This window comes from Heptranchias perlo, chromosome 8 (genome assembly GCF_035084215.1).
Source record: "Heptranchias perlo isolate sHepPer1 chromosome 8, sHepPer1.hap1, whole genome shotgun sequence".
In the NCBI taxonomy this organism is placed as follows: domain Eukaryota; kingdom Metazoa; phylum Chordata; class Chondrichthyes; order Hexanchiformes; family Hexanchidae; genus Heptranchias; species Heptranchias perlo.
Genome location: NC_090332.1, coordinates 75950722 through 75972810, shown reverse-complemented (window position 1 = coordinate 75972810; position 22089 = coordinate 75950722). Strand labels below are relative to the sequence as shown.

At 41.6% G+C, this 22089-nt stretch overlaps 1 protein-coding gene across 2 annotated transcripts in view; it reads left to right on the top strand.

Moving 5' to 3' along the window:
* The window catches only part of rmnd1 (required for meiotic nuclear division 1 homolog), a 75561-nt gene extending 54692 nt beyond the window's left edge, over nt 1-20869 (top strand). For both annotated transcript variants that reach the window (XM_067989366.1, XM_067989367.1), the window contains 6 exons: nt 2684-2790; nt 3654-3718; nt 5484-5560; nt 6904-7024; nt 16446-16562; nt 19636-20869. In XM_067989366.1, coding sequence (XP_067845467.1) covers nt 2684-2790; nt 3654-3718; nt 5484-5560; nt 6904-7024; nt 16446-16562; nt 19636-19668 — 520 coding nt within the window. In that variant the 3' untranslated portion in view covers nt 19669-20869. The remainder of the gene's footprint in view (nt 1-2683; nt 2791-3653; nt 3719-5483; nt 5561-6903; nt 7025-16445; nt 16563-19635) is intronic.
* The last annotated feature ends 1220 nt before the right edge of the window (nt 20870-22089 follow it).

Below are 22089 nucleotides of genomic sequence, written 5' to 3'. Positions count from 1 at the left end.
TACTTACTATACTGCCACTGAGTACTGGACTTCAGCAAGATGAGGCAACCAACCCCAGCTAGCCAAGTTTCACAGGCTTCTGAGTCACCATTTCTTGAACCTATACCAACTTGGTAGCAACCAGTATATATGTTGTCCTCTGTCTTTGAAGCATATAAGATCTCAACTAAAGCATTTGGTATCAGCCAATACAGAAGATGCCACTGTTCTGAAACAGTTGAAATTGAAGTCCTCAGTATTAGCAACAAAATATTCTTCCTGGCATCAAGCATCTTCAGTCCTGAGCATCACTCAGGAGTCATCACTGACATCAGTTAATGACTCAACATTAGTAATGAGAAGCCATTACTGGCCTCGTACTGAAAGTCCATTAATTCTCTTGTTTTTGTCTATGTTCTTAACTGTGACACTTTAGCTGATGTCTGCTACTGGATCAGTGATGAGTCTGTATTCGCCGTGATAGGGTAAAACTATTTTAATTTTATCAAAAAAAGTTGGTGTGAGTATAATACTTGATTTCCTAAAGCTTGATTTCCTAAAGCATTTGAAGCTCCTGTCAAGAGGGTGATTAGGTGCTGCACATTCCCTAGACCATTGAGAGCATTCTTATGATTCCCTGCACCAGCCACCCTGTGGACTACAGCACAAGATCTATGAATAGACCAAGTCTGATTTTTCAAACACTGTCAAAAGTGAACAGCATTACGAATGCAGCCTAAATGTCCTGAATGTTATGGCCATGCCTGACTCTTAGTGATATTCTGTACTCAGCTTAAATTTAGGAATATGTCATTACAGGATATTACTAATGATCCTCACGCAAGTAATACAAACAGTTAAACCCTTCAGAAGAAATACAGTACTGTTACTGAATTCACTGGATAAGGTTTTCACATCACAGGGTGACACAAATTAAGTCAGTGATACAGATGGCATAGTCTTCCATGAGCAATCTTTCGTTCCCTTGGGTCAAAAATAAACCACTGACTGTTTTAATAGAGCAGCAGGGTGCAGTTTACGCCCTAGACTGAGGAGCACAGTTTGCTGCATTTGGTATTTTCTTTGGCACCATTCTTGGATTTACATTTCTGGTCTGCTGGCAGATTTGCAGACCAAGATGTTTGAGATGTCCTTTATTTGCAAGGGCCTGTGTGGGGAGCAGGTGAAGGAGCTGCTGGAGTTTAAATTTTTTGACATGGTCAGATAAGCTAGCCTAATCCCAAGTGAGCAGGCAACCTCCTGGTCTACAGGTTGGGAGAAAATCTTTATTAGTCTCAGTTGCAGTCATTTGGCACAGCTGTCGCTTCCTTTCCCCCATCCCACCCCTTCAAAAACACAGGGGTTTAAGTGGAAGCTTCATCCTGATGACGGCCCACTTCATCCTCCCAACAGTGACTCCTTTCCTCCAATCTTATTTCTTGTATCACAAGAGATCTCTGGAGGTTAGAGAGTGCCACAGTTAGATGTATTACCAATGAAGGAACATTGTGGATGCTTGGATCAAAGAAGAAATCCTTTACACTTCCAGTAACAATTTTCTAAATTATGTGTATTGTCTATTTTAATCATTTAGTAAAAGTAATATGGAAGATTTTCTAAAAGTGCAGGAACCAACACTACAATATTCTTGCTATTTAGTTCACAGTCAGTCCTATTAATGAGTTCCACCTAAATGCTCCTGGGAGCTGGAATTCTAGGAGAACTAAACAATAAAATCTCTGGGCGAGCAGGCTTCCTGGGATTGCTAACACATCTGCTACAGAGCAGAAAAACATAAGTGGAGAAAAAGCAAAAACATCTGTGAAATTGAAGAAAACACAGGAGAATGTTCTCTCTCTAATTTGAAGAAACTCTACTGAGACACAGCCTGAAATGGTGACAGGACCATGTACTGTGATATACCAAGCATACTTAGCTGCTTTGAGGGATGTAGCTTCTATAATTTGTGGTGTTAAAATCATGTTCATTATTATTCAAAAGCCAATTATGAAGAACTCACAACTAAAGCCTTCATTGGATATTATGTTCATAAGATTTCATTTATGGACAGTACTGGGATTAATCTCCCTACTCCAGATAATCCAGAAAGAGAATTGGTGCTTTGTCCTCTATTGACAAGTCCCAACAGAACATTTACTGCACGTTCTAGGTCCAATAGCTGCGGTCACTGCAGCAATATTAGTTCAACTCACTTGACTGCACAAACACAACTACATCTCTGAATTGTCTCCCAAGCAGATATGAATGCCGCACTGTGTGCAAATAAACTAAAGCTTTGCTTTGATCTTTTGCTAGTGGACTTGAGAACAGATTTTTTTGATGTAAGGTAAAGTTCCCATCACCACTTGCTCTCAGCTTTGTGTGTCCCTAACAGGATGGGGGAAGCCCATTTACAGAGCAGTTGGACTGTTTACACTTCAGACAAGTCTCCATATCAAGGGGTGTTTATGTGATCGTTCAGCAGTTTCAGAACCTATTCTACAACCAATACATATTTTAATGGAAGGACAACGCAAGAGTGGTTCATTTCATTGTTTGTACTTATGTTTGTTAATGCAAAAGTAGTCCCTTATGGTGTATGGGAAGATCAATTTGGGCAAGTGTTAGGATATTGGCAAGAGTGTGCAAAATAAGCAAGTGTACGTTATTATCTCTAACACATGATTTTTTTTACTTTCCACAGAGGGCAATCTAAGCTGCATCGGGGAGAGATTTTGTTGAATTCTGATCTGGAACCAGATGAATCTATTTTGGAGAAGTTTGCATTTTCTAATGCACTTTCCCTGTCAGGTGAGACACACAAAGATGTACACTTCTGATCCTATACTTTTTGCTCATTACATCTTGGAGATTATTGTGAATAAAATAACCATTTACAATACAATCACTGATATCCCTGAATATATATTATTCAATCCATTTTCAAACTGAATTGCCGTTAAGCCATCCATATTGACTATCTTCTTCAGAAGTACTATTTTGCGTAGTCTCCCCTTGCCAAGATTGTGCTGCTTTTTAAAATGAAAATCATTTTATATTATCTGTGTGTTTTGATATCTATTTTGATATCGAGAGAGAAATTGCAGCCCATTTATAGAGCAGCTGGACCCTTTATACTCAGTCTCAATAGCAATGGGATGTTTATGTAGCCAACTGCGTGGGTTGGTAACAGTGTCGCTTTTAATATGGGGGAAGGGGGTCCCAAGATCATGGCTGGGAGGAATTTGTTGAAAGGGTTTCTCCAGCATTGGTGAAACCAGCTGAGTTAATCACATAGTACGGGACTGGAGTCACATGTAGGCCAGAGCGGGTAGGAGGTGACAAGTTTCCTTTTCTGAAGGACATTAGGGAATCAGTCGGGTTTTAATGACAATCCGACAGCTTCATGGTCATTTTCTGGGGCTAGCCCTCAAATTACCAGATTTATTGAATTCATTACTTGCCATTTTGTAGCCTTAAAGGAACACATTCCTGCTTTAACAGTGGAAGAGTACATTGACATGGTATAATGCTGATGCCGTTATAGAACAGCGTAAAATGCAATTCACAATGACCAATTCACAGGAAGTCTATTTACAAGGTAGCTTTATATGCAAATTGTTGAAATCTTCGTCAGTTTTGAAAGTTTGTAATGGCTTCATCTTTGGTTGCAGTAAAACTTGCCATCTGGGAGGTGTCATTAGATAACTTTGTTGAATCCATTCAGTCCATTCCTGAGGTGAGTAATGTAACAGTTTTTTGCTTCAGCTTGATAAACAGAATGAACATCTAACTTGGGGCCTGAATTTAAAATAAATATATAGACATTAAATATTTAGAAATTACCTGACCCCCATCTCCATTAAAATAATTGTGTTAACAACGACAATATGAAGACTGAATATTGGGATAATGCCTGAAGTTGGAAATGTTTTGAGAAAATTTGCTTATGATTGAAATATTAACAACTGAAGCATTTATGAAAATCAGTCGGCTACCATGGTTTGTATCTTGATTTGCTGACATTAAATTTTAATAACTCTCTTTATCTTTGTTAGAAAGTCACAGCCTCCTCAGTGATTCAATGGGAAAGTGTACAATGTGATGTAATACAGAACCACGAGGAAGGTCCCAGATTGAACTCTTGGTCAATGCTGAGTTAGCTGATCTCAACTCAGGAGGTGGTGGGAGAGTTACAATTGGTCATGATGTGTGGATGGCTGATGAGGACAGGATTAAACATAGGCTTGTTTTGCACGTTGGGCGAGAGTGAGATCGAGGTGACCCCGTCGGAGCAGAGGGAGGCCATGAGTCAGTCCAGGGGAGAGAGGAACCTGTGGCGGCAGCAGCATAGAAGTTAGGAGTGGGAGTGATTGGCAATCGGCAGCCCATGATGCAGTGCAATGAGAGATGAAAAATGGAAGACGAGGGGATGGTGTTAATTGTATCGTGATTTATATCAATTAGTGTTAATTGTATTCAGGTGGTATCTGTCAATTGGGGACTCTCTTGTATCCTTTTTATTTGAGAGCTTATCTAGGGTCTGGTGTATGTGTGTGTAAGAGAGAGCTCTGTGAATAAAGGCTTGGAAGCAACTGAAGACCAGGCTCTAGTATTCTATCCTTCACCACTTGGCTATCCAATTTATAACAGATGGGTCAGAGAATGAGGAAGTAGATGGAGAGAGAGCCATAATCCACCTGGATTCCACCAGGAACAGGCCACAGCAATACAGGTGACTTCAGCACACAGTTATGTATGTAGGGAAGATGGGTGTATTTTGACCTACTCAATGAGCAAGGCACCCTTGCACCACATGGCATGAGGACAGAGTGGTACTCCATTCACCATCTAAATCCTCAAAGGCATTCTTTAGAAATCGTTTATGAATTCATTACATTTAGTACACAGGAAAGCTTCTTCATTCGTGCCAGAATTCACGTTATTCAACAAAATCACCATCCTATTTATCTTCCTTCCTTTGCATAAATGTAAGAAGGAATGTAGGTCCACCACCTAGACCTGAGAAGGATTGTCTTCCCAACAATGAGAAACAGCCCATTCCCCTTCTTTAATTCTGTTTGGTTCATCTCTAGCTCATTTCCACTATTGTATGGAAGACAGGTCAAATCATTAGGGTTATTATAGGATAGGCATTAGTTTAAGAGACACCTTGCCTCAGCTCCAGATTTCTTGACTGGTTTCTGATCTAACTCTAGATCTAAATCTAACTCTGTCAATTTAAATGAAATTTGAACACTATCAAATAAATTTAGATACAACCCAGTTCCATCCAACATATTAAGTCAGCACAAGTTCAGCTTTAACTAACATTTCTTATTGAAATATATATATATATATATATATATAGTGCTATATAAGCTTAAGTGTTTCTGACAGTCAGATTTGTACCATCCAATGTTCACATAGCTTCACAGCAAGTTACTGGGATTTAGGATCTGTCACAATATGCTTGCATTTGCCTTTTACTCCATTCTATTCAGATGCTGAAAGCAGGAAAACAAGTGAAACTTTCGCGATCTGAAGTCATGCAGAAAATTGGTGAACTGTTTGCCTTGAGGTAAAAATGTAAAGCAAAAACTTCTTGTTTATTTGAGGAGTGCTGCCAGTAAATAGGTATGAGCTGCATTTCTCATTCTTTATTTGTAAGTAATTTTTGGGGGATCCAAAGGTCATTAAGACTACACAAAACGTTCTACAGCTAATTGTATAACCTGACATATCCACAGAAACATTTAGTGGCCATGTTCATGTGGGTGAACATAAGCAATACTTATCCTCAATGTGCACACCACTTCAAATTTGTCCACAGGGCATAATATGTTTGGGCAGCAGTAATTGTCACTTGCTCCCAGCTTTTCACATTTAAATTTGGAGTGGCATAACGGGTAATTTAAAACCATCCTTTTTTAAAGAATCTTTACAAAGAAATGCTTGGAGTCTTGGCCTCGAGTGTAGCAGGACTCTAGCTGTACGTTTACTTGCAATCACAAACTTGAGATTTTTTCTTCTCTTTAAGCAGAAACTGCCTGGTGCAACTCACCACCTTGGGCCAAATGCTTACAGATTTTGCCTTCACCACAAGCGCTGATGGTAAATTTAAGCAAATGGCTCCCAACATCCAGAAGGAAATAGCCTTGGTAAAGCTAGACTAATTTCAATAATGGTGAGGACTTGCATCCACCCTGTAGAAAATTATCCAGTTGCTATTTTCATAATGGCCATATTACTAACCATTACTAGTAAGATCTCCGTAAATATTTTGATATCCATTGATTCTAAATGCAGGAAACCTATAGTTACATGATGGATAAGAAGCATGCTGACTGCAAGATGCAGCGTGACTTCATTGGGTGGTGTGGTTATCTGTGTGTTGTGTCTAAGTAGTTACTATTAAGAATCAACTCTTTCAATTGATGCTGATATCTCAGAGCAATGTTACAGGAGAGTAAACTGATAAGAGAAATCCTTTAGATTGGACTTTGAACCAAAATCTCATCCAAACATCCTACAGTCATGACAACAAAAAACCAAGCCATTCCATTATCATGAAGAGCATTTTCAGGTGCTTGGAGAGAGTACAGCTTTTAGGGATGCTGGGAATCCAGTATGTGGTACACTATTTACGACAACTGCCTGTATTCCATATACCGAAACATAAATACAAATGATAGAATTTATTGTGTAATCTTTTTTTAATTAGAGAAAACTATAATATCAAAAGGTTTAAAACTCTAGAAAAATGAAGGTCTTTTTCATGATGGAATTCCTTAATTCTCACTTTTTTTCTACATATTTTCTTTGTATATTATAGATAACTTTACTGAATTGTTTTGTAAATATTAATGTAAGAAATCAGTGGCTCACACAGCTCTGAACTGCTTGCTGTTTGTTCTCTTTCAGACATCGTATAAACTTGAGTTCTGATCTTCTGATGACCCCTGATTTTTACTGGGACAGAGAGAACCTAGAGCAGCTCTATGACAAAACCTGTCAGTTTCTGAACATTAACCGACGTGTAAAGGTGTGTGTTGTCCTGAGAAATGTGGAGAAGCTAAAATCTACCACTCTTTGTAGTTATGTAGAAAGAATAGGGTTAACTCTGTGCTGCCAGTGGGGAAGCTGCACGGATAGGGAAAGCGGGTCGGAGGTAGGGCTACAATGTTGTAGTCTCAATTCTCCACACTTTCAACAATCACAGTTTCTTGCTGAGATTGCATAAGTGTGGAATTAGCCCTAATGAGCATGCATAGTTTTTGATGAAAGGAGATAGTGGAATTGCTTCACAAGTCACTCTAAGTGTCATGATTATGCTACTGATTTTCCAAAATTGCATATGCATTTGTCAGGAGTATTCACTCAAAGGTACGTAGTCAAACATAAGCTACGTTTTCACGCAAAAAATATCTTCTTTGAAAATGTTCCATTTTACATATGTAATAATAATACTTATTAGCATATGATATTTGTGCTAGGTAAACCATTGTACCTGCATAAAGATCTTACAGGGAAATCAAGGCCAAATGTATAGAAAAGAAAGTGTAATCTCCAAGCAAAGTCTGATCATGATCCAGGAAAGTTGAATTTGCCATTTGAATTCTGTTGAGGCCTTTGTGAAAAGGGAAAGTCCATCTCACTTTATGTGCAGCACATAGTGTTTGCATCTCATGCACACAATTGTAGAAGAAACCAACCTAGACTGATATATACAATACCTTGGTCTTTGGCTCAAAGTTTTGCTACATATAATGTAGAATTCTTACTGCAACCTCGTTCATGGATTGCAATAAATATTATCACCATTAAGCAAAATTTCACATTGCACATAGGAAAAATATAGATATGGCACATACCAGAGAATATCTGTTATTTTCTGTCAGTTTTGCTTTCCATTTATTTCAATAGGATGAACTGCAACTGAAAGCCAGTACAAAACAATCGTTTAGAAAGTTGCTTAGAATTTCAGCTCATTTTATAACATTCATTTTCATAAATATTCAAAAAGTTAATATTCTAATTTTAAAGACTGTAGTACTCCTTTTAAGAATCAATCTGTTTCATTGAATTGTTAATCTTTTTATTTTTGAACCAATTTTTTACATAGAATTTACAGTACAGAAACAGGCCGGTGTTTATGCTGATGTTTGTTGTTTTTTTGATCTATCCTCGAGAACCTGTCTTGGGTGAATTTCTATGTCTGTCAGTGTAACATACATAATTGTAAAGATGGTAAAGCATCCTAGGATAACACTAATCCTGAGTCCTTTGCTATCTTGAATGACCTTGTCATTTACTCTATGAACACCCCCCACTATCTTCTCAAGGGCAACTAGGGATGGATAATAAATGCCGGCCTTGCCAGTGACGCTCACATCCTGAGAAGGAATTTTTAAAACCCCTACGAATATCTCTGGTAACTCAGAAAATCTCTATTGATTCTAGTCCCTTGACAGATCACACTGTCATAACTTCTGTGAATCCTCCTTTCCACCTTGCCTGTCCTGATGGCACAGTCCCTAACATTCATATTCAGAGTTCATGGGCTTCATTTTAGCACCCGCTATCGGGTGCATTCCTGGCGGGGGGGATCCAAAAATCGGGGAATCCCGGAGCGGGTCCGGAGCCCGGCTCCAACCCGCCCACTTCCGGGTTCCCCACAGACGCACCGACGAGCGCGCGCAGCCCCTGCATGTGGGACTCCTGCAGGCAATTAAAGCCAGCGGGGTGCCACTTGAGACTATTTACATTGCTATTTCAGGTCATTAATAGACCTGATTAAGGGAATATGTGAGGAGGGGTGGGATTTTAGAGATAACTGAGACTGTTTCCCATACTGGGGAAAACACTCCGAGTTGAAATGGACGTGTTGCAGCTGTCAGCCTGTGGCAGCTGCAAAGATCCATTTGACTGGTGGGGGGGGTGGGGGAGACCCTCACTCATTGCAGGAGGCCACTCTGTCACTTGGGACAAAGTTTGGCGTCCACCACCCTCCTCCTGACAATCAAATTCACCAACTTGCACACTTACCCTGGGGTCCAGAGACATGTACCTACCTTGCGGACCCCCTCAGATGTACATCTTCCGGATGGGGGCCGCCGTAGCTGCAGTCATGACCTCCTCGGAGGGCGAACAGCATCACCAGCCTCGCCGGCCACGCCGTCCACCTCTGACACGTGGAGCTCAACAACAGAGTGCTGTGACACATCCACCTGCACAGCAGGAGGGAGGGCAACCGCAGAGAGAGATGCGTCGCAGAGGGCACTACCCTCGCCACAGGGTCCACAGACCGAGGCTCAGCTTCCTGGACCTCTCTGAGCAGCAGTGCACACGGAGGCTCAGAGTCAATCGACATGTAGTTGTGAACATCTGCAGCCTCCTTCATGCCGAGCTGCTCCCGGATGGCCCGAGCACCATCTTCTTACCTGTCGCTGTCAAAGTCACCACTGCCCTCAACAACTTCTCCTCCGCATCCTTCCAGGGTGCCACTGGGGACATCGCCGACGTCTCTCAGTTGTCTGCACAAAAGAGCCCTGCAAATACACCTACACCTACTCTGCAGTGACACAATGGGTGTCATCAGTTGTGGGTCTTCATTGTGATCCTCAGGAAAGGGCATTACTGCACAAACCAGACAAGATTCGCAAAGACGTGGCAGTAGTGGTGCCAATACAATATGTAATGTGAGTTGGTCAGAAATTCAATATAAGTAAAAACCATGACAAACCCTCAAATACCCTTGTGCATCCCCTTCATGCTCACGACACGTTTGCCTTACGCTTCCTACTGCACATATGTGATGCATGCCCTGTGGCTGCAGCACAGGTAGTGGCAGGTTGAGTGAGGCTGACTGTGAAAGAGATGCATGAGAGGGTGAGTATGAGATAGAGCCATGAGATTGTATGAGGATTGGGTTGAGTGGTAGTGGCGGGATGAGTACTGGCGAGGTGAGTAAGTGCAGGTAAGATGAGGATGAGGTTTGAGTGGGTATGAGGGGTGATGTGACAGAGTAGTGTTGGCAGTGCAGAAGGAGATGTGGGGTGGGGGCGGTGATGTGGCAGACGGAGTGTAGGGGAATGAGTAAGTGTACTCACTTTGGCTGACCTACTTAGGTCATTGCAGCGCCTCCTGCACTGTATGCAGGTGGGCGATATGTTGGTGGTGCAGGTGATGTCCTCTGCCACCTCGAGCCAGGCCTTCCTGGTGGCAGAGGCAGGCCGCTTCCTCCCGCCCGCCGGGGGGAAGATCTCTGTCCTCCCCCTCCCCCTCCTCCTCACCCCATCTAATGATACCTGGAGTGAGGCATCATTAAACTGGGAGCAGCCTTCCCCCTGGGCTGCTCCATGCTGTAATTTTTGCTATTTGTTGCAGCATCTGTCAGTGGAGGACTGTCCCTTTAAATAGAGCTCCTCCAGCTGACAGAGCTTACTGCGCATGCGCAGTCCGCCCGACGCGCAGATCAGCAGTGGGGAACCCGGAAGACCAGGTAAGTGAATCCAATTAGGCTGCGATCACGTGGGGGTCAGACTGATTTCGCCGGGCGCGTTACCCACGCATCCAATAGCCCCCCTGCCGCGAACCCGCAGCCCTGGTAACATCGAGCCCCATACCTCTTGCAAATTTATACAACATGCTGCCATCTCTTAGTTTTGATGGCTCCACCCTTAGTCTTCAATCAGCGTTCTCGGTCTTACTACCTCCTCTGTCTTCAAATGGATGGAAAAGGGGCGTGAAGCTGGAGACCTCTCCCAAGCTCAGGGCTAGTACCACCCGCTCTTGTTTCGTCTTGCACCTTTCTCACTCACTCACTCATACGGACATACACAGAGGCACACAAACGTTACACACATTGGAAGGTGTGTCCTGGAGCCAGCATTCTAACATTTGTTCCTTTTTCTGGCCATTGTAGGCCTGGAAAAGCAGTCTGTCAACTGTGCAGTGTCCCAGAACAAGAAAGTGCCTCACAACGCCCTGCATCCATCTCACCAACATTTGCAAGCACCAGCACAGCTACACATGTCCCAGAGGATGCAGTTAATTAGCTTGAGAAGGTAGCACTGGTGATTCAAGATACACAATTGAGGAGGAGTAAGTGGTGGTACTGGAGAAGGAGGAAGTACATGCTGGCTGAATAACCACATGGAATTGGGCAGCGGTGTCATGTCCTTGTTGCTATTCAGTGGAAGAAGATAAAAATGCTGACCAATAAATGTAATCGTGGGAAGCACATTGGATGATACTGCAGATGATTCCTGTGCTAGCCTGGAAGGATAAGTTGACGGCAGTGGTTACCTTGATTGCCAGTGCCGACCTCCTGTGCTGTAGCTTGGCCTTGCAGCAGATGGCACAGTTCAGCACTAACCTGAACTCTGTGGAAGCAGTCATTGCCAGATAGATTGCCAGGGTCTGCTGATATAGTTGGTGGCATAATGGGCTCAGGAAGTCCAGCTCTGATACCTGCTAATCTGCATGGCAAGCCTTTCATCTTATACCACTTCAACCATGAAACATTGTACGTGAGGCACTCTTAAAACAACCTCCATCATTAATTTTACCTTTTCTTGCCATGGGATTCTAGCTTGCAACTAATTGTCTTGTTCACTAAGCTGCAGTGACAGTTTGTATTGTAAGAGCCTCTTTTCATATTCCCTCATTTATGCTGTTCCTATTTTGCTGAACTCTTATAAATGCTTCAGTTGATAATTTCATCCTGGTAATTTTGCAGACAATATTTGCCTGTTTTTATTTCTACATACATCATTCCCACTTGTTCTGATGCCAAACAAATATTAAAAAGCCACTGAAAAAAATGAAAATGTAAAAAATGACCAAAAAGCCTCTTTAAGAGCACCTTTGCACACGGAGTTGCCCTTTCGCCCATTCTGGGTGAGTGATTGGAGCACAAAGCATGATCCTAATGGAGCGCAACTCACGCTGGGGTCATTACCATCTATCTGCCCCTTACTCTTTACAGCCTTGGCACAGTAAGTCTTGGCTTCCCAATGTAAAACAAACTGGACTTATTGAGGATGGCTCATTCTGTGCCATCAAAACTCACTCTATAACATCAAAGAAGTGTGGTTAATTTAACCGGAGCAGCACTATAAGAGTTCCCATTGCTTATGCCAGGAACGGAAGAGATAGAGATACTGCAACTGCAACGCAGATTCTATTTCAATACCTAATACTAACTGTAATGCTTCAGGCACTACATTTCTTGACTGAGGATCTTCATCCTATGTTTGGAATTCTGTCCCTTCTAAGCAGAGGTTAAATGCAGAATTAACTATCATTTCCACAGGTTAGAAGCAGCGTAAAACTTCCCCCACTGTACATCAACAGTTGACTTTAACTTTGACCTCAGAAGAACACCTCTACTGCAGCAGTGCAACATTTTTATTTCTCACACCAGCCATCCTTGTCACCCCTGTGAGTGAAGTTGCCAATTAGTGCCAAGTTAAGCACAGTTTTGTGCTGCAGACTCACATCATCCAGAAGCCTGCTTGAAAAGGTGATTCCAGGTCAGATCCATACAGCCAGCAGACAGAGGAGGCTTTCATTCCATATATTTGTGCAGGATTTAAACCCTGGAGCCAGAGGTGAAAGGACAGACTGCTGACCTGTTTTGCCACTCAGTTCACAGAACTGACATTTCTATTTATTTTCAAAGTGCCCGTATCAGCACATTTTAGAGAGACAGTACTGAATCCCTAGTAGTAATTACAATGGGATAATCTGGTTGAGGAGCTCAGATTATGTCATAAACTACAAGGGTGACAAAGTTTACAATCATCTGAATCCCAAATCACACCATGCTTAATGTTTACAATGTTTATATGCAGTTTTAATTGTAATGGGTAATTTTATTTCCTTTGAAGCCCATGTTTGCACAAGTGATGCCAATCATATTGGATAGGAATTACTAGATTGCTCCATGCCATTGATACATGGCAATGCCTATACTGTATAATTGTTACTAAATGCTTAGTGAGAAATAATCTTATTTTCTATAGTAAAAATGGTAAAGTCAGGATGCACTATAGAAGCTGAAACAGGCTAGCTGTACATGCAAAAAACATGTGTTAACAAAATGAAAGCAAAATACTGCAGATGCTTGAAATCTGAAATAAAAACAGAAAATGCTGGAAACACTCAGCAGCACTGTTCCCTCTAAGCTGCGTGCATGCTCAGTCGCGCAGCAGTCTGTTGATTGCCCCGCACTTATTCATTCCAACCGTGCACCAAACTTGGGCCATGAGGTCATCATAAATCACATCTGGATGACTGTAAATAAATGATCTTGTTGTGTCTGGTGGGTCTTCATATCCGGCGGAGCGGATGCGCTGGAGTTTGGAATTGGCGCAGGCACTGGTTGTCCTCGTACTTTGTGTCTGCAGCTGCTCCCGGACTTGCTGCATGTGCTCGGATCTGGCTCTTTGCGCACCCATGACCATGGAGAATCAGTTTGAGGTGGGTGTTTGGGGTTGGGGGTGGGTGCGTCGGGTGTGTAAACAACTAGGTTCTGTAGATCAAGATCCTTTCAGGCTCAATCCCCTCTTTGGCTGAGTTAGCCAATGGTGGGGACACTACATTTACCTTCCGTGTTACTGGACTAGGGAGGGGGAGAAAGGTTCCATATTTGCTCCAGACCTAAATCCAGCGATCCCTCCTGAAAAGTGTGTGTTCATTCAGATAAGGTAATTTCTGAATTTCATCTGCGTTTCCCCTATGATCAAATAGCCATAGGCAAACACAGCACTGCACAGGCCAAACCAGGGATTGGACCTGGGATTGGAACCACTACTGCCACGTCTTTGTGAATCTTGTCTGGTTTGTGCAATAATGCCCTTTCCTGAGGATCACAATGAAGACCCACAACTGATGACACCCATTGTGTCACTGCAGAGTGGTGTAGGTGTATTTGCAGGGCTCTTTTGTGGAGACGTCGGCGATGTCCCCGGTGGCACCCTGGAAGGATGCGGAGGAGAAGTTGTTGAGGGCAGCGGTGACTTTGACAGCGACAGGTAAGAAGATGGTGCTCGGGCCAACCGGGAGCAGCTCGGCATGAAGGAGGCTGCAGATGTCCACGACTACATGTCGATTGACTCTGAACCTCCGTGTGCACTGCTGCTCAGAGAGGTCCAGGAAGCTGAGCCTCGGTCTGTAGACCCTGTGGCGAGGGTAGTGCCCTCTGGGACGCATTTCTCTCTGCGGTTGCCCTCCCTCCTGCTGTGCAGGTGGATGTGTCACAGCACTGTGTTGTGGAGCTCCACGTGTCAGAGGTAGACGGCGAGGCTGGTGATGCTGTTCGCCCTCCGAGGAGGTCATGTCTGCAGTTACGGCGGCCCCCATCCGGAAGATGTACATCTGAGGGGGTCCGCAAGGTAGGTACATGTGTCTGGACCCCAGGGTAAGTGTGCAAGTTGGTGAATTTTGTTGTTAGGAGGAGGGTGGTGGAGGCCAAACTTTGTCCAAAGTAACAGAGTGGCCTCCTGCAATGAGTGAGGGTCTCGCCCCCCTACCTGTCAAATGGACCTTTGCAGCTGCCACAGGCTGATGGCTGCAACACGTCCATTTGAACTGGGAGTGTTTCCCCCAGTACGGGAAACAGTCCCAGTTGTTTGTAATATCCCAACCCTCCTGAAATATCTCATTAATCATGTCTTTAAATGACCTGAAATACCTAAATAAATACTTTAAGAGGCACCCCGCCGGCTTTAATTGCCTGCGGGAGTCTCACATGAGGGGGCTGCGCGCGCATGTCAGCGCATCTGTGGGAAACCTGGAAGTGGGCAGGTTGGAGCCGGGCTCCCGACCTGCCCCGGGAATCCCCGATTTTCAGAGCCCCCCCCCCCCGCCAGGAACGCACCTGATCGCGGGTGCTAAAATCGACCCCAGGGTCTCAATCAGGATGTTCCATTCCTCTGGTGGCATTGTTTACTTCTGAAATTTCTATAACCAGTTTTGTTTAATTAAAAATCCTTGACTGCTTGCCTTGTCACAATTATCCATTATTTTGTACATTTGTTCTGTTTGTTATATACCCTGAATAATGCTTTCTAAAAAGATGTTCTATTCAATGTTGACATCTTTTTTTACGGTGGCGCACACAGCCTTTATATCGTTGCACAAACCCAAATTAATTCCGCACATGGCCTCAAAAAATTAGAGGGAACATTGCTCAGCAGGTCAGGCAGCGTCTGTGGAGAAAGAAACAGAGTTAACGTTTCAGGTCAATGACCTCTTCATTGGAACTGGAAGAAGTTAAAGGTGTAACAGTTTTTAAGTAAGTACAGAGTCAGGGTATGGGTGGGGGTTGGGGGGCAAGAGGAGAATAAAGGGCAAGGTCTGTAGGGGGCAGGAGTGATTAAATGACAAAAGGGATGATGGGGCCAGAGGTGTAAATGGTTATAGCAGAACTATTACCAGCACCTGCTGTCTGAGAAAATGGGAACAGTGGTTATGATCTAAAGTTGTTGAACTCCATGTTGAGGCCAGAAGGCTGTAAAATGCCTAATCGAAAGAGGCGCTATTCCTCGAGCTTGCATTGTGCTTCAATGGAACAGTGTAGGAGGCCATGGACAGGGAGGTCAGAGTGGGAGTAGGATAGTGAATTAAAGTGGCAAGCGACCGGAAGTTCATGGTCACACTTGTGGATTGAACGGAGGTGTTCCGCAAAGCAATCACCCAATCTGCGTTTGGTCTCCCCAATGCAGAGGAGACCGCATCCTAAGCAGCAAATACAATATACTAAGTTGGAAGATGTACAAGTAAATTGCTGTTCCACCTGGAAGGAGTGTTTGGGGCCCTGGACGCTGCTGAATGTTTCCAGTATTTTCTGCTGTTTTATGATGTTAACTAATGTTATTTGAATTGAAGAAGTTGCTGAAAGGCTTACCCACAGCATTAACCAGCAGGCATTCTTTCTTTTATCAATTTTGCAAATCTAAGTATGATGGAAACCAAATCCTCTGTGGTGGAATGTTAAGCCTGCATCTTCTAGTGTTCTGTATAGTACATCGTCCATAATAATAAATATTACAAGGCTCTATTCCGGCGCAGAACTCAGATTGGAAAATCAATCTATGAGGTCAAAGTGGCCAATTCAAGATGCTCCCAATTTTCCAGTGCTTAATTTAAATAACAGCAGAATATTAGTAACGTTAAGAAATGCTGACTTCTATGCCCAATTATGCAATCTATGCTCCGGTTGAACCAGGAACGTCCCCTTGCAAAATGTTGGCCTACATATTTATCTGCATGTGAGCATGCTTGTATGCAACTGTAATTGTTGCAGAATGAGTTAAACAAGCAACTTATATGAATTATTGCCTGACTAGTAGTAACTTAATATTATACTTGCATTTATACTGTGCTGAATTAGAACTATAGTGTACCTTGGACAGATGAATAGAGCATTCAGAGTGTTAACTTTTTGAACCCTACAGGTAATTAATGAAAAGCTGCAGCATTGCACAGAGCTAACAGACTTGATGAGAAACCATCTAAGCGAGAAGCATGGACTGCGCCTCGAGTGGATGATTGTGATCCTCATTTCTATTGAAGTAGGTCTTGCAACTGCTGGGACCAATCACGTTATCCCATGGTTCAGGCTTTAAAATATTGTTTCTTATTTGGATTTCTATACGGCAGAAAAAGGTCTAAACAACCCAAAGTAAACTACTCATTGGAGAACCTGCACTATTAGCTATAACTCTTAACTTTACACTTTCTGTTTTGGTTTGCTCTTACTAAAGTGAGGGTTAGGACTGAGGAGTGGAAAACTTTTGACCTTAGGCCCCTGCGTCAGCATCAAGCATTCCCATGTCAAGCACAAGCCAAACAGAGTTCTTTTCACTCTGGCCCTACAATGAGCCTTTGCACCAAACTCGGAGGAGTACTCTCTATTGCACCAGTGTGAATTTTTCTGTTTCCCACACCAGCTGTCCTCCAGGCTTCCAAGAGCGAGCTTCAGTTAGTGCCAAATTCTGAGCAGACCCACGAATAGTTTGAGATCAGCCAAACCCATTTCACATAATCCCTTACAGTCAAACTTGACTTCACTACAACATTCAGCGTAGTACAGCCAGAGAGGAGATTTTCATTCCATCAGTCTGGGCTGAATTTGAAACCTGGTTACAGAGTGTTAAAAGAACTCATTCACATCTTGCCATAATTCTTACTGGAAAACTAGGCTACTGTGTGCCTTCAAATTACAAATTTAGCAATGATGATACCTTGTACTAACATGCATAAGCTTCCCTTTGCATAATAGTCAAACATTCAGATTTGATGTGCTTTTATTTTAAACGTTTATATGCGCATAAGCCTGTTTTAAGTTGTCTATTTTATTTTTTACTTACAGTGTTGAATGTCCTTTGTAATGTGCATGGCTTCAAAGCCATTATTGGCTAAAACAAAAATTATAAAATACTAAAGCATGGATATGATAAAATTAAATCTCAGAAATGCATACACTCATAGCATGTTTCCTAACTGACATTCTCTGGAAAAAACAAAATGTATTGTTACAATCTTGTTCTATTTTTGAGGTGGAAATGCTACTACAGTCTTCAAGTCGTCATGGTAAATCCTCAACTAAATCATAAATAATGTGGAGTCATGCTCATTTTTATTGCAGATTATGGAATCGGGCAAGTGAGGTCAGTATGCCCTCGATTTTCCAGCCAGTAAAATCGATGGTCTACAGTCTGTTTTTTAAAAAAAATTACTCCCGTGAACACATATATTTAATTTTATCAGTTACATTGCATTCCACCACACTCGAGGAGCTGATGATGTCATGGGTTGAATCTCAGCATCATCCAATGGAACAGTTTATTTTTTAAAAGTGAAGAAACATAAGGGGGATTCACAATCCCATGTGTGCTCACAGCGGCAGAGAATTAGAGGCTACAATGTTATCTCCAATCCTTGCTCCTTTTGACTGTGGCTTCCCCACTGGGAGTGGAGGATTGGAGGATCACTCCTATAACCTAATAGGTATATTTTCATAGCTGTATTTGATCAAATCATCACCAGTCAGCAAAAATCAAGGGCGAGGGGAAATTGAAGTGCTTTTCCACTCTACTTCGCAGAATTTTATGGGGACTGGCCATTTGGATTGCAGTGCTCCTTTTTGGTCCTGTAAATTCCTGTGTTTCTACTTTATGAATTTGATAACATCTTTGTTGAGTTGAGGGTCGAAAAGCTAATTTTTATTAAATTTGTTAATATCAATATAAATGTACAGGAGGGTATGTCAACTCTCCTGTAAATGGTATTCAATTAATTTACATGATCTGAGTAATGCTTAAAAGTAGTCAATATAATTTAATTGATAAGCATAGGGACAGAAGTATGTGCTAGCTGCTACACTTACGAGCAGGTTAATTATTAGCAATATCATTTTCAAAGCATATTACCCCAATGTACAAATTTGTGATTAACAACAATGGATAAGTGAAAGGTTGAGTAATTTCAGTTACGGTTAAGTCATTGGAGAATCTTATTTGCTCCCAAGAGCAATTAACTTACTAAGTTATTTTCCTGCAGAATTAATGATACAGTTTTTATTGTCCCTCAGTGGATCATATATAGCTGTATCTAGTAAAGTGATATAATCATTGAAATTAAATACAAGGGCTGAAGTCACGAATTTCAAAAGAATTATAGCTCTGTAAGGTTGCTTGTGACTTGCAATTTTCAACTGGCACTTGTAGAGGTTTTTAACCAGGAACAGGAGTATTTACCCCATCAAATCTGCACCACCATTTTGTCAGCTCTTTATCTTTTTAATCCCAGCTCCCCACCCTTTCTCCATTGGGGAGTTCAGTATTCCTTCACAAATATGGCTTGGAGATAAAGCTACAACATTGTAGCTCTGATTCTCTGACCCACAGTCCCTTTAAATGTGGTTCCCCATTAGAAGTGCAGGATTGCGGAATTTATTCCCATATCCATTCTTATGCTTCTTTCCAAGTAAAAATGTCAAGACACAAGGAAGACATTCAGACTATGGAGGCTGTGCAGAGAAGGGGCATGAGGCTGATCCCTAGTGCCAAAGCACTGAGTTGTGAGGAAAGATTGGAAAAACTTTACAACAGTGACTTCACTTCTAAAGTACTTCATTGGCTATAAAGCATTTTGGGATGTCCTGAGGGCATGAAAGGTGCTATATAAATGTAAGTTCTTAACAGCCTTGCAGGAAGGCAATACAGAGGAAACCTTGTAGAGCTATTTAAGATATGAGAGTAAAGAAAAGGTGAATCGAGAACACTGCTTCAAACTAAACCATGACCGTAGGACAAGAGGGCAGAAGTCAAAAGCTAGTGAAAGACAAACTTAGCAGTGATGTTAAGAAGTTCTTCTTCACACAAAGGATGGGAGGCACATGGAATGGGCTTCTGGATATGGTAGTGGGGGCAAAAACTTGGAATTATTTAAGAAACAGCTGGATCCTGTGACGGGGCGGACAGCAGGGTCTTTCTGAATGGATGAGCTAAGATAGGCCAAATGGACTTTCTCGTCCATATCTACCTTGTGATATGAATTGCACAAGCAATGTGATTTACAGGATATAATAAGATTTTGCAGTAGTCAAGACAGCCAATCTATTTTTTTTTCTTTCTTATCTAGGTGTTGTTTGAACTTGCACGTGTTATTTTCTAAATCAGATTGGAAGTAGTTTGGAAGACAGTGGCCAACGATTGTATCTTCAGGTGGGGCATAAAGAATATCCTCCTGATGGCTTCTGTACTGATCTCCAGATCCTTGTGGAATGTCTGAGTGTGTGCAATTCAATTCTCATCCAAACTATTCTGTTTATTCACACAAACACACTGCATCCATAATTTTTTTTAACTCTCAATTATTGATACATTTGACTTTGCTTCTTTGTAGAATATCTATGTATAATGGAAAATGAGGAAAACTCCTTTCTTTATTAGATTCTTTTAATCATGCTGGAGCCAAGACTGAATAAATTTGAATTTGTAGCAGCTTCTTATAGCAAAGGTTTGAGACTAGTATGTAATGGAACAAATTCACTTTTTAGGCCTGTTGTGCCTGTGGAAGCAGGGTAACCAATACATTCTAGTACATTCTTTGCGGAAGGGGGTACAACACACGGACTGTTTTAGAGCTTGGGGATTGTATACTAGTCACTACTACACCCACAGCTGATATAAGTGACATTCATATAATTTAACAAGTACTTGAATATTGTTTAGATCATTAGTTAGTGAAATCATTAGGAAGCAAATCCTGAACCAACTTGAATTATTTGTTACAACGGAAAATTTATATTTTTATCATATTGGACTTGAAATCATTTAAATGAAAACACAAAAATTCATATTTTTTCACACCTTTCAACTTAGGTTTCCTCTTCAGACAAACAGAAATATGTGACAAATTATACACATTACAGGAAATTTGATCACTTTTTACTTTTTATTTATACTTCCCACATCAGTCTTGCTATCAAAACTAATATCACACTTTTCAATGCCACCAGAGCTATTTGCTTGAATAGATTCTGAAAGAGTTTTCCTCCCATGCAGAAGAATCTACAGACACCTTGTTAACTTTGCTACTTCATCACCAGTGATTATAGCTTGAGGCTGAATATTTGCAAGTCACAAGCTGTGATACTGCCGAGGGACAGGAACATCTTTCATAAGAGGCTCAAGACCCTCTTGTATCAGATAGTAAAGTTATATATGAACTGGAATCTACTGTCTACTCTTAATTTGAACTATTGTAGTAGTGACTAGTATACAATCCCCAATTCCATTACTTTATCCTACACCCATCCTGAAACACAATTCATGAGCAGATAACCATGGAAATAAATAAATACATAACATAACCATGTATATGAAAAGTTTATTATTAACCTTGGATGAGCATCAGATACTTGATGGGCACAATCATGGCTGCAAGACAGACTGTCAGTAACTACTTCAGTGCTGCTAAAGACGGGTTTAGCCAGAAAGCCATCAAGAAAGCCATTACAAGTCACTAGCTACTAAGACAGCAGAATCATTGATTTTGCTCTACTACAGAACTTCTTTGCATGAAAAGCTTTTCTGTGTTGGGATTATTAATGTACTTTGCCCATTTACTTGGGTAAAGAATCAAAGAGATAGCACTGTGCTCACCTTGCCTTCTATAAAACTTTCCATGCCAACTTTCCCAACACTAGGATTCCATAAGGGAATCTGCTATTTCTGGTGAAAGGAAAACATCAGAGCCAAGGTTAGTAAAGGTTTCTGCATCATCTTCATCTACCAAACTAACTTTTTAAGGTGTTAGAATGGTAATTAACATTTGAACATCCTCTTCATCTCTCTGCTTTCTTCTCAGTACTTCCTAAAGTGCTTCATCATAGTCACTCGTACCATACACTTTATAGCTGCGGAAAGCTCTATTGCATTGTGATACGTACAAAATCACCAATCATCTGCATTTTGTTGCATTGAGAACCCAATGATTTATTTGGTTTGATTGTGGCAGTTCACAGTCCATTCCAATGTCATATTTGTCCACATTGACTGAAAGATTTGTTACATGTAAGGCGGTTCTCACATGTCAGCTGGTCAATTGTGAGCCATGGAGCATAGTTGATGCTGTCAAAGGTGAAGGAAAAGGAATCATGACTGCCGCTGGATCAAGATGAAGATGCCACAGACCACTTCTCTCTGCTCTGATGGACCATTAGCATGTAGTGCAATATGTCAATATAGTTATCCTAGAACTGGCATAATTTGGCTTGCTCGTGATTTTTCTTACGAAATTAACTAGGAGGTTTGGTAAACTGTCATAAGGTATACTAAGTTCTGCAGGCATTTTGACATCTGCTATATTGTCAAAGATTTTTCTGCAACATTAGGTTAAACATCATTTGCTTTATTTCAATCAGTGTCAAAATATATTGACCTTGAATGTTTAGCCATTGGTAGAAAACCTACCATCTTGGTTTTTACAGTCGTCAGTATATGCGCCCTCAGCCCTGTGTTCCATAGTTTGCCTCTCAATAGGGAGACTGCAATGTTGCTGCAATAGACATCTGATTCAAATAGAAGATCA